The 14,199-nt window shown below is 39.1% G+C and overlaps 1 protein-coding gene across 1 annotated transcript in view; it reads left to right on the forward strand.

Moving 5' to 3' along the window:
• The window catches only part of SLC25A31 (solute carrier family 25 member 31), a 33,232-nt gene continuing 19,456 nt past the window's right edge, over positions 424-14,199 (forward strand). Inside the window, exon 1 of the mRNA XM_005691270.2 lies at positions 424-725. Within this exon, the coding sequence (XP_005691327.1) occupies positions 482-725 (244 nt within the window). The 5' untranslated portion in view covers positions 424-481. The remainder of the gene's footprint in view (positions 726-14,199) is intronic.

Consider the following 14,199-nt stretch of genomic DNA (forward strand, 5'->3'; position numbering starts at 1 on the left):
CCTGTTACATTTAAAGGAGAAGATTTTAAAGCGATTTTTAATAGAAGGTGCAAGGGTTACTCTAGGAACCAAAACTAAACTTGGTTAGTCCCACACGGTTGATTTTGCTGCTCTGTCATGTTTGGGCTACTAAATCTCTTTTTACAGACCTGGTTCTCCCGGATCCCTTCCCAGATGAGCACTCAAAGCTCCCCAGTCCAGTCCGCCGCTGCAAGCGCAGCCAGGCACCTCTACTTGCTTAGACAGTACCGCGCTGAAGAGCCACGTGTTGGGAGTCACGTGACCCGCTCCACTGGCTGGAGGCGGTTGGAGGCACCTGCGCAGCTCCCCGCCCCCGCGGCCCTGGCGCGACCTTCTCCCAGAGTCCTGAGCGCGGCTTTCCCGCCAGGACTACGCTGAAGTAGTTTTCGGCTTCGTCCTCGCGTGTCTCCGGCTCTTATTTTGAGCTTCTGCTACCCGTTTTTACGTCAGTCGTCCCACCATGCAGCGTGAACCTCCGAAGAAGAGGCAGGAGAAGAAGGTGGAAAAGCGGCTTTTTGACGCCACATCCTTCGGGAAGGACCTGCTGGCAGGCGGGGTGGCGGCGGCTGTGTCCAAGACGACGGTGGCGCCCATCGAGCGTGTGAAGCTGCTGCTGCAGGTCCAGGCGTCGTCCAAGCAGATCAGCCCCGAGGCGCAGTACAAAGGCATCGTGGACTGCCTGGTGCGGATTCCTCGTGAGCAAGGTGCGTATGCTCCAACCTTCCCTCCGCGCAGGGTCAGCTTCCGGGAAAAAGGAGTGGGTGATCCAGGAGGGGACGCTGCGGGCACCAGGGCCTTGTGTGTCGGTGATGAGTTGATTTCTGTGCCTGTGATAATACAATTTCTTAACCAGTCTATGAGGCTCTGCTTTCCCAGGGTCAAGAAGGCCTACACGTGAGCAGTCCTTGGCCAGGCGGGATCACCACCTTCTCTCTGTCTACAGTTCTCCTTCCTAGTAGGCGTTGCACCCCGGTGCGCCTCTACCTGTCTCAAGAGGGAAATGGTTGACCTCCCAGGATTGGGGGAGATGCCGTTAGGCACTTGGCTGTATGTTAATAAGTGCTTTAAGGTTCTGAAATGTTTGCTGAAATAACATGTTTGAGACAAGTATACCAAATAGAGAAGCACTGGGTCCGCTCTAGTATGTATTCAGTGAAAAGAGCTTGTTTGTTCTCAGGAACTACTGCAACAGGCACTCAATGTACACGTTTTAGGAGGATGCCAAAAAACCTCAGTGGAACGTGCGTGCTCAGTTGTGTCCGACTCATTGCTACTCCATGGACTGTAGCCCTGCCAGGCGCCTCTGTCCGTGAGATTCTCCAGGCAAGAATACTGGGGTGGGTTGCCGTTTCTTTCTAGAGGGGATCTTACCCACCAGGGATCGAAGGTGTCTGCTGTATTAGCAGGCGGATTCTTTACCACTGTGCGTTGTGGGAACCTCAGTCTAGAAACAAACTATTTTAATGCAGTATTTTTAGAAATCAAAATTAATGAGGAAAACCTACAGTGAGCAATGTAAAAACTCTAAGCAGAGACAGGATTAGTTTTCTTTTTTTGCATTAGGCTCTGTTTTTATGTAAAATTTTGATATTTTGGTTCATTGTGGAGTTTTGGAGTTTTTCCCATTAATATTGAAACGATTTTAAGGAATAATGAAAATGCCCTGTTAATCATTCATTGCCATCACCTTGCAGACTGGCTTCTAAGTTAGCTAAGTGAATAGAGGATAAATTGATCAGAAACTTTCAGCTGTATAGTGTAGTTTTAGTCACTCATTCATGTCTGACTTTTTGTGACCCCATGGACTGTAGCCCGACAGGCTCCTCTACCTGTGGGATTGTCCAGGCAAGAATACCATTCCATTCTCCAGGGGATCTTCCTGACCCAGGGATTGAACCAGGGTCTGCTGCATTGCAGGCAGATTCTTTACCATCTGAGCCTCCCATATAGTTGGATTCAATTGAAACATCTATATGAATTTTAAAAAGGGAAATAGGCCTGTTTGTTGTGTATTCTGAACAAGATGTGAAGTGGGTTCAACTCAAATGCAGGCCTTTCTTTCACTCCTAAGTCTAAGACAGGTTACATTTCCTCTTATAAAAAAAGGATTCCTGGGAATTCCCTGGTTGTTCAGTGGTTAGGACTACAGGCTTCCACTTCAGGGGGACACAAGTTTGATCTCTGGTGGGGGAACTAAGACCCTGCAAGCAGAGTATTTAGGGTTGAGGATATAGACTCTTAAGGCATCATCTATACTGTGGATTTATTGTGCCCGGTCTGGGAGCTTAATTTAGATCTTTCATAATTAATGGTTCACATCTTCCATTTATTTTATTAGAGCAAGCTTCCCATTTCTTTTCAGAGAAGTAGGAGCCTCTTTATTATTTACTAATCTGCTTTAGTCAGGTAAAGTTAAATATTCTGGAAAGATTGTGCTGACCAGTGCTAAGTCATTTTGTATTTAAAATGTTTTTTGTAATATTTAAACCTAAATATGTTAAATATGAAGCTTCTCTGGTGGCTCAGCGGTAAAGAATCTGCCTGCAATGCAGGAGACTCGGTTGGGTCCCTGGATCTAGACGATTTCCTGGAGGAGGGCATGGCAACACACTCAGTATTCTTGCCTGGAAAATCACATGGACAGAGGAGCCTGGTGGGCTACAGTCCATCAGTTCAGTTCAGTTCAGTCGCTCAGTTGTGTCCGACTCTTTGCAACCCCATGAACTGCAGCATGCCAAGCCTCCCTGTCTATCACCAACTCCCAGAGCCTACCCAAACCCATGTCCATTGAGTTGGTGATGGTATCCAACCATCTCATCCTCTGTCGTCCCCTTCTCTTCCTGCCCTCAATCTTTCCCAGCAACAGGGTCTTTTCAAATGAGTTAGCTTTTCGCATCAGGTGGCCAAAGTATTGGAGTTTCAGCTTCAACATCAGTCCTTGGGGTTGCAAAAATAGGACACGTTTGAAGTGACTGAGTACACGCACACACACATTCAATATGGCTCTTGTAAATTGAGACCATTCTGAATAGTATTCTGGCTCCAGCTTTCTTTAAGCAGAATTTTAAGAAAATGTTTCCTAGTACATACAAAGCCTTGTTATCAGTACACATGGTATATACTATGCTAAAAGATAAGTAATTCACAACAGGGATAATATTGCCATCTAGGGGCATTTTGGGAAACTTGTGAGGAATTTTTTGTTTAGCACAAAGAGGGGAGTAATCCTTAAATGCAGTGATATGAAAGGCAAAATCCAGGACTGCTGAACATCCTGCTGCCCCTGTACACGGTCAGTCCTGCACAACAAAGACTTACCCTGCAACGGAATGACTCAGATCTCCCACTGGATGTTCTTATGGCACTAAAACCTGTTTTTGATTATTTACTTAACATAAACTGTGCAGGGCATAATTTTAGTACACACTAATTTCAGTAATGCAGCTGTCGTGTAAGGAAAGACTGTACTTTGTTTTGTTCAGAATTTTGCTGAGAGGTGTTCATCATTGTGGAAACTCATGTTAACAGCTCTGTGTGTCATATTTGATCACCACTTACATCATCTTCATTTTTAAATATTGAATTATGATTGTATAGATATACTTATTAAGTCCTTTTTTCACAATGTCAGTGTGTATCTTAAACACAACAGATTAATTACTGTTATGTCTCTATTATGTCTCTGATGTGATCACACCTGACCAATTTACTAATTAAAAATACATGTTATAAATGCCTTTATTTCCTCTTTGTATGTAGCAAAGAAGGCATTATATTGACTGTTTTTGAGCTAGTGAAGAGGTCATTGTCTTTGAATTCTGTTTATAGGTAGTAAAGGGAGCATTGTAAACTATTTATTATGTTTGGAAAACTGGGACCTGGTGGGGTTGAGAATCACTGTGCTAGATCATTCTGGAACGTTACTAGGCAGTCAGATTCTGAGGCTTTTGTTTTCTGGAATTTACTGTCTTGTGAAAATCAAGGTACATCACCATCTCAGCATTCTGAAGTCTCTCTTGTTTTCCATATTCTAGTTTTACTGATAACTTTTCCTTTCTTTAGGCAATATGAAATGAAGATAAGAGACAGTGAACTCAGAAGGCACAACAAGGCGCTCTCTCACTGTCTTCTTACCTTACGTCTTTCTTTACACCTCAAGGAGACATCTCTTCATTCTTGTTCTAAACATAGCTTTAAATATCTCTTCGGGTGTCTTTGATACTTTTTATTTTATTTTTTTTTAATTTTACTTTACAGTACTGTATTGGTTTTGCCATACATCAACATGATTCCGCCACGGGTGTACACATGTTCTCAATCCTGAACCTTTTAATAAAAGTGTCTGGGTTTAACCTGACTAATGCTATTTTTAAAGATTTATTCATTAGTTGGTTTTATGACTTTCCAACTTTATATGTGTACTTTTATTACTTAGTACTATTTAAACCTTCATTACACAAATAATGCATGTTTCTTATAGAAAATTAGAAAATATGGAGAAACAAAAAGTTGAAAAAAAAAAACTGCTAACATCACCACAGTTAACATTTTAGTGTCTTGAGAGTGCTTCTTTTTCACCGAGCAAGCTATGCATCAGTAAATATATTTTAATTAATACAAACTTTTATTTAGTATATTGTAACATAGGTTTTCAAGGATATTATAAGTCTCAGTTTTTAAGAGCCCACCAGAACTCTTCTCTCTTTCAGGTATTTCTGGCCATGAGTTCATCAGCTATTTTTAATATGAACTTTTACAAACATATTTTTCTGAATGCTAAAGCAGTAAGGTTTTTAAATCTTGAAGATGATATTTTGGGGTATTAAAAGAAAATATTAGGTATATGCTTTATGTAAATAAAATAGGAAAATAAACTTTACTGATGTTTATTAAATGCCTTGGCTTTGGTACCTATGATTGGCCAAATGTCAGTTATATATCACAGGACACTAAGGCATCCTGAAAAAAGAGTAAGGGTAACACAGGGGAAAAGGGATGACTGGAGCCCTTGCTCAGTTATTGTGTAATAAATATAGTTTATGTTGGCTCCATTAAATGGCTTTATAGAGATAAGACTATTTGAATATTTGAAATTGTCAAGAAGACTATTTGAAATATAGATTCACATTACTTTTAAGGATGACCCTCATTCTAAGGGTGCCTTGAGATAATAGCAGATGATAGTATGAAAACATCATAATTAGCAAGATATTTGAAAGTACTGTGTTTTAACTAGTAAAATAAATGCTTAGTTGTGTCCTAATATCTTAGAGTTTGACCTAACCACCCTATCTAAATAGTCCTTCCTCTTTCTCCATCTGCATATTACTTTTTTTTTTCTGGACACCTAGCATTTATTTCTCCATTGTCTGTCTTTGTAATGTAAGTTCCATAAGACCAAGAACTGTACTCCTAGTGCTAACCATAGCAGGCCTGCTCTGTGTGCGTGTGTGTTAGTCGCTCAGTCCTATCTGACTCTCCACAACCCCATGGACTGTAGCCTGCTAGGCAGCTCTACATGGGTGTCTCCAGGCAAGAATACTAGAGTGAGTTTGCCATTCCCTTCTCCAAGGGATCTTCCCAACCCAGGGATCAAACCTGGGTCTCCTGCATTGCAGGCAGATTATTTCCCATATGAGCCACCAGAGAAGGCCCTGCTATGTACTTGGTATCACATAAAAGGTTTTTAAATGAAGAATCCTTTTTTTTGTATAGTTATTGAGTGTAGTTGATTTACAGTATTGTGTAAATGAAGAATCTTTGTCTCATTCTTCAATTTCTCTTTTGGATATGTTTTACAGAAGCACATAACAGGGTGGTGTAGTGGCAAAGGTATATAATTTGCTTTTTTAAGTATGTACATATTTGAGAATCATTGGTTGTGTTTTTTTTTAACTAATAGGCAGACTGTCAAAGTATGTTGGAGTGTACAAGTCTAGAATATACATACACTTGACCCTTGAGCACCATGGGTTTGAATTGTGTGGATTTTATTTTCAGTAGTAAATACTATAGTACTACATGATCCCTGGTTGGTTGACTTCATGGTTGCAGAATCGTGGATATGGAGAAGCTACATAGAAGAAAGGCAGACTGCACGTTATACTTGGATTTTTGACTGCATGGGTCATCAGCGCCCCTAACTCTCACGTTGTTCAAAGGTCAACTGTATACCCAAACATGCCTAGCATTTCCATTCTTGACTTGTAAGTTGACCAGTAACTGACCTGGTAACGTTCCCCCATTTTCCCATAAGTTTTATATTAATTCTTAATTACTTTCTCAGAATTAAGTTCCAAGGAGAACTTAAGAATGTAAGAATTTAAGATTTTAAAATTTAAAAAATAAATAAATAAAAAATAAAACATTAAAAAAAAAATTCTAAAAAAAAAAAAAAAGTTCCAAGGAGGTTTTTTAATCATCTTTAAATTTTGAAGAGATTATTTTTACTAAGCAATTAAGTAAAAAAAAAAAAAAAAGCAACACACCTTAGATGTTCTGCTGTTAGAGGAGAAGTATACCACAATCCCCATGTTTTTCTGTATCAATTTTGTGATTATATATTTGGAAACTGTCCTTTAATCTGCATGACTAGAGAGTGAAATACTACTATATTTGCTTCACTCTTGCTTTTCCTTTGTTTTATTCTGATCAAAATATACTACTGTTTTTATTCAAAGTGGATTTTTACCTAGAGGCAATAGAGATGTAATAGTTCTAGATCTGTAGTCAGATAGATGTAGAAAGATCTGGAATTAAATCCCAGTCTTTCCCTTATCTTGTAACCTTGGACAATTTTAATTTAACCTCTCTCAACTTCAATTTCCTTAGTTCTGTACTGGTTATAATCATATTGTATGTTTGTGAAAGTTGCTCAGTCATGTCCAACTCTTTGTGACCCCGTAGACAGTAGCCCCCCAGGCTCTTCTGTCCATGGAATTCTCCATGCCAGAATACTGGAGAGGGTAGCTGTTCCCTATTCAAGGGATCTTCCCAACTCAGGGATCGAACCCAGGTCTCCTACATTGCAGGTGGATTCTTTACCGTCTGAGCCACCAGGGAAGCCCAATAATTTTATTACCTACCTCATATGGTAGTTTTGATGGTTAAACAGGATAATCCCTGTAATAAAACAGACCACAAACAGTAAATGCTGGAGAGAGTGTGGAGAATAGGGAACACTCCTACACTCTTGGTGAGAACGTAAATTCGTACAGCGCTGTGGAGAATAGTCCAGAGTTTCTTCTAAAAATAGAGTCACCATATGGCCCTGAAATCCCACTCCTGGACAGATATCTGGAGAAAAGAATGATCTGGGACTTGCCTGATGGTCAGCGTATGGGAATCTGTCTGCCACTGCAGCGGACATGAGTTTGATCCCTGGTTTGGGAAGATTGCACATGCCGCAGAGCAACAAAGCCCATGCACCGCAACTGCTGAGCCCGCCTGCCACGACTGCTGAAGCCAGGAGCCAGTGCGCCGCAGCAAGCGAACCTACCACAGTGGGAAGCCTGCCCCGCAGTGAAGGGTAGCCCCACTCGCCACAACTAGAGAAAGTGCGTATACAGTAATGAAAACCCAGTGCAGCGAAAAAATGAATAAATAACATGGTCTGAAAGGACACATGCACCCCACTGTTCATTGCAGTACTGTTTACAGCATCCAAGACATGGAAGCAGCCTAAATGTCCATCAACAGAGGAATGGAGGAAGATGTGATACATATATACAATGAAATATTACTCAGCCATTAAAAAGAAAATAATGCCATTTGCAGGGTCATTGATGGACCTAGACGTGTCATAATGAGTGAAGTCGGTCAGACAGAGGAGAAAAACCATATGATATCCCTTATATGCAGAATCTAAAAAGAATTTATACAAATGAACTTACTGACAAAACAGATACAGATTCACAGACTTAGAGAATGAACTTGTAGTTGCCAGGGGCAGAGAATAAGGGGAAGGCATAGTTAGGGAGTTTGTGATGGACTTGTAAACACTGCTATATTTAAAATGGATAACCAACAAGGACCTTATAGCACAGGGAACTCTGTCTCTATGTGACAGCCTCGTTAGGAGGGGAGTTTGGGGTAGCAATGGATACATAAATGTGTGTAGCTGACTCCCTTTGCTGTCTACCTAAAACCATCACTACATTGTTAATCAGCTATACTCTAATATCAAATTAAAAGTTAGGAAAAAAAGATAATGCTATAAAATATTCAACCTTGGGTCTATTGCATGGTTAGTGCTTAATAAATTTTAGCTCTTTAATCATTGTGAATACATTCTTGAATTTACAAATGTTCATTCCTCATCATCAATTGTAAATGAATGTCAGTTCAGTCCAGTTCAGTCGCTCAGTCGTGTCCAACTCTTTTCGACCCCATGAATCGCAGCACGCCAGACCTCCCTGTCCATCACCAACTACCAGAGTTCACTCAAACTCATGTCCACCGAGTTGGTGATGCCATCCAGCCATCTCATCCTCTGTCGTCCCATTCTCCTGCCCCCAATCCCTCCCAGCATCAGAGTCTTTTTCCAGTGAGTCAACTCTTTGCATGAGGTGGCCAAAGTACTGGAGTTTCAGCTTTAGCATCATTTCTTCCAAAGAACACCCGGGACTGATCTCCTTTAGAATGGACTGGTTGGATCTCCTTGAAGTCCAAGGGACTCTCAAGAGTCTTCTCCAACACCACAGTTCAAAAGCATCAACTCTTTGGCGCTCAGCTTTCTTCACAATCCAACTCTCACATCCATACATGACCGCTGGAAAAACCATATCTTGACCAGATGGACCTTTGTTGGCAAAGTAATGTCTCTGCTTTTTAATATGCTATCTAGGTTGGTCATAACTTTTCTTCCAAGGAATAAGTGTCTTTTAATTTCATGGCTGCAGTCACCATCTGTGGTGATTTTGGAGCCCCAAAAAATAAAGTCTGACACTGTTTCCACTGTTTCCCCATCTATTTCCCATGAAGTGATGGGACCGGATGCCATGATCTTCATTTTCTGAATGTTGAGGTTTAAGCCAACTTTTTCACTCTCCTCTTTCACTTTCATCAAGAGGCTTTTTAGTTCCTTTTCACTTTCTGCCATAAGGGTGGTGTCATCTGCATATCTGAGTAAATGAATGTACTTGGGATAAATTTGTTTTACATATAAAGTAGATTTTTGTAATCTATCTAAAGAACCTACATGGTACATAGTGTACCTAGAGTATAGTTTAATAAAATGCTGAAACCTAGCCTCCCAAAATTATATTTCTATAGAAAGTGCATTCAGAATTCCACTTTGAAGTTCCTCCTCTTTGTACTCTTACTAAGGACATTGGTACTCCTAAAAGCATGGTACATCAGTGAGTTGGAAAAAAGGGAATAAGAGTAAGGTTTTGCAGCATGTTCTGTGGAAAAACGCTAAAGGAAGGGTTTTTAACCTGATACCTGTAGCTTCAGGGAATCTACGAATCAGTAGTAGCCAAGCAATAGTATTTTGTGTGTGAGAGAAATATTTTTTCAGACATAACTTATTAAAAGCTGCCAGTTTTCCTGTTGTTCTTCTAGAGATTTATTTGTTTCTAGAATTTCATTGAGATATTGACAGTTGTTTTGTTGAATCCTCTAGATTGTTTCATGCAAATACAATTTTGCTAAAAGGAATACATTCTGTCAATGATACCAAACCACTTCAGTCATAAATCTGGCACTCTGTCATGGTCTCCTGTTAAGTTGCAGATGTCTGTCATCAGAATTTTCTATTTATATTCAATACGTTAGCCAAAGTTAAAAGCTTTTTACTACTCATTTGTGACGCTCTTTTGGAAGTAGATATTAATTCAGTACTATAATCATAATTGGACTTCCCTGGTGGCTCAGACAGTAGAGAATCTACCTGCAGTGTGGGAGACCCGGATTTGATTCCTGAGTCCCGAAGATCCCTGGGAGAAGGGAATGGTTACCCACTCCAGTATCCTTGCCTGGAGAATTCCATGGACCGAGGAACCTTGTAGGCTACAGTCTGTGGGATTACAAAGAGTCAGAGACAACAGAGAAATGAACACTTTCACACTTTTCATAATCATAATTATATAACAGCTCACAATCTGAAACCTGTAATACCTCAATACCATCTAAATCAACCATTTTCAAAATGACTATTAATAAATAAGAGCCATGTATAAAATGAGAATTGCAATACATTTTTGACACACAACACTTTTTAAGCTCAGTTTATTAGTTTGTTTTTTTAAAAAAACAAGTGATGATTTTTAACTTAAATCCCATTTGACTGCATTGGCAATTCTCCAGCCAATATGTTCTTTTCTTTACTTTTAAGATTGACTCCATCCTCTGCCAGTAATGTTAGTGCGTTACTGTAACACAGGTGTAGATAATAAAATCTTATTCTTCAGTATTATTTATTTATTTATTTATTTATTTTAAATTTTTTATTTTTTTTAAATTTTAAAATCTTTAATTCTTACATGCGTTCCCAAACATGAACCCCCCTCCCACCTCCCTCCCCACAACATCTCTCTGGGTCATCCCCATGCACCAGCCCCAAGCAAGCTGCACCCTATGTCAGACATGGACTGGCGATTCAATTCTTACATGACAGTATACATGTTAGAATTCCCATTCTCCCAAATCATCCCACCCTCTCCCTCTCCCTCTGAGTCCAAAAGTCCGGTATACACATCTGTGTCTTTTTTCCTGTCTTGCATACAGGGTCGTCATTGCCATCTTCCTAAATTCCATATATATGTGTTAGTATACTGTATTGGTGTTTTTCTTTCTGGCTTACTTCACTCTGTATAATTGGCTCCAGTTTCATCCATCTCATCAGAACTGATTCAAATGAATTCTTTTTAACGGCTGAGTAATACTCCATTGTGTATATGTACCACAGCTTTCTTATCCATTCATCTGCTGATGGACATCTAGGTTGTTTCCATGTCCTGGCTATTATAAACAGTGCTGCGATGAACATTGGGGTACATGTGTCTCTTTCAGTTCTGGTTTCCTCGGTGTGTATGCCCAGCAGTGGGATTGCTGGGTCATAAGGTAGTTCTATTTGCAGTTTTTTAAGGAATCTCCACACTGTTCTCCATAGTGGCTGTACTAGTTTGCATTCCCACCAACAGTGTAGGAGGGTTCCCTTTTCTCCACACCCTCTCCAGCATTTATTGCTTGTAGATTTTTGGATCGCAGCCATTCTGACTGGTGTGAAGTGGTACCTCATTGTGGTTTTGATTTGCATTTCTCTAATAATGAGTGATGTTGAGCATCTTTTCATGTGTTTGTTAGCCATCCGTATGTCTTCTTTGGAGAAATGTCTATTTAGTTCTTTGGCCCATTTTTTGATTGGGTCGTTTATTTTTCTGGAATTGAGCTGCAGAAGTTGCTTTTATATTTTTGAGATTAGTTGTTTGTCAGTTGTTTCATTTGCTATTATTTTCTCCCATTCAGAAGGCTGTCTTTTCACCTTGCTTATATTTTCCTTTGTTGTACAGAAGCTTTTAATTTTAATTAGATCCCATTTGTTTATTTTTGCTTTTATTTCCAGAATTCTGGGAGGTGGATCATAGAGGATCCTGCTGTGATTTATGTCTGAGAGTGTTTTGCCTATGTTCTCCTCTAGGAGTTTTATAGTTTCTGATCTTACATTTAGATCTTTAATCCATTTTGAGTTTATTTTTGTGTACGGTGTTAGAAAGTGATCTAGTTTCATTCTTTTACAAGTGGTTGACCAGTTTTCCCAGCACCACTTGTTAAAGAGATTGTCTTTACTCCATTGTATATTCTTGCCTCCTTTGTCAAAGATAAGGTGTCCATATGTGTGTGGATTTATCTCTGGGCTTTCTATTTTGTTCCATTGATCTATATGTCTGTCTTTGTGCCAGTACCATACTGTCTTGATGACTGTGGCTTTGTAGTAGAGCCTGAATCCGCAAATCAATCAATGTAATTCACCACATTAACAAATTGAAAAATAAAAACCATAAGATTATCTCAATAGATGCAGAGAAGGCCTTTGACAAAATTCAACATCCATTTATGATAAAAACTCTCCAGAAAGCAGGAATAGAAGGAACATACCTCAACATAATAAAAGCTATATATGACAAACCCACAGCAAACATTATCCTCAATGGTGAAAAATTGAAAGCATTTCCCCTAAAGTCAGGAACAAGACAAGGGTGTCCACTTTCACCGCTACTATTCAACATAGTTCTGGAAGTTTTGGCCACAGCAATCAGAGCAGAAAAAGAAATAAAAGGAATCCAAATTGGAAAAGAAGTAAAACTCTCACTGTTTGCAGATGACATGATCCTGTACATGGAAAACCCTAAAGACTCCACCAGAAAATTACTAGAGCTAATCAATGAATATAGTAAAGTTGCAGGATATAAAATCAACACACAGAAATCCCTTGCGTTCCTATACACGAATAATGAGAAAGTAGAAAAAGAAATTAAGGAAACAATTCCATTCACCATTGCAATGAAAAGAATAAAATACTTAGGAATATATCTACCTAAAGAAACTAAAGACCTATATATAGAAAACTATAAAACACTGATGAAAGAAATCAAAGAGGACACTAATAGATGGAGAAATATACCATGTTCATGGATTGGAAGAATCAATATAGTGAAAATGAGTATACTACCCAAAGCAATTTACAAATTCTTCGGTATTATTTACAGTCATATTTTACTTTCAGTGTTTCTCTTCCACAAGTCTGCAGAAAATACAAATGCTTAACTATGTTGTTAAATGTTGTTAACTGTGAAGAACTCAGAAATCACTAAAAATACCTCTGAAAATTAGATTCATCAATCTCCCTCAGGAATTCAGTGTGGCTGTAACTAGCAAGCAATATTCTTTTATAATTTGCTTACACTTCTCATGTTTTAAGATTTTAATTTTGCTTCCATTAAAGAAAACTTGTTGACTTTTCTTAGGTACAGAAAATATTTGCATGATTAAGGAAAGTATTGTAGTTTAGGGACTGAATTATTGAGCCAGATTGCTTGAGTTTAAATTCCAGATGTACAATTTTCTGACCTAAGTGACACTGGGCAAGTTATTTAACTAACTTTTCTATGCCTAAGAGGTTGTTTTTAATGCACTTCTTCATAAATAAAATGAAGAGATTAATATTACCTACCTCATGGGTGATTATGAGGATTAAGTGAATAAAAAGCAGTTTCTAGAAATTAGTATTGTTAATATTGCCTCAAAAATTTTTACGATAATCATTTTGCATTTTTTAAAAAATAGACTTATTTATTTACTATACTTTAATAGTTTCCAAACTTTTATAGGATTTGCTTCTCCAGAAACCCAAAGCTGCAGTAGAGCTTTGGAGATAGAAAACTTGATTCTAAATCCTGATTATAGTTTTTAAGTTTATAAAAGTTTCAGTTTGTGCATGTGTGAAATGGGTACTATAAGAGAACAGATATCATAACCTTAGTGTGATGATTAAATTAAATGTACAAGTACAGCCTTTGCCGGTGCCTGGTACACATTAAGTGCTCAGGAAGTTGTAGCTGTTCTCATTACGTGTTAAATGCCCTAGTAATTTATGCCTGCAACTGAATGCCAAGTAACTGAATCAGTTGTGAGGACTGAAAAGATTATTTCTTGGCCATTAATATACATCTTAATTGTCTCTATGCGACTGCTTTACATTCACCTTGGGATTCACTAATACTCAATTTTACTTCCCACAAAGTATACTTATTTATTTAATAAATAAATATCTTTCTCTTGGTGTATTTATCTGATCTAACTTTCAGTTTCTGAGCACTGGGCCCAGTCAACTGAGATTATCTTCATTCAAATTTTTATCTTTAGGAGACTGTTTATGGATATTCTTTTCTCCAAGCTGGGATTGCTGCTGCTGCTGCTAAGTCGCTTCAGTCGTGTCCGGCTCTGTGCGACCCCATAGACAGCAGCCCATTAGGCTCCTCTGTCCCTGGGATTCTCCAGGCAAGAGTACTGGAGTGGGTTGCCATTTCCTTCTCCAATGCATGAAAGTGAAAAGTGAAAGGGAAGTCGCTCAGTCGTGCCGACTCTTAGCAATCCCATGGACTGCAGCCTACCAGGCTCATGTGTCCATGGGATTTTCCAGGCAAGAGTACTGGAGTGGGGTGCCATTGCCTTCTC

This window comes from Capra hircus, chromosome 17, assembly GCF_001704415.2.
Source record: "Capra hircus breed San Clemente chromosome 17, ASM170441v1, whole genome shotgun sequence".
Lineage (NCBI taxonomy): Eukaryota > Metazoa > Chordata > Mammalia > Artiodactyla > Bovidae > Capra > Capra hircus.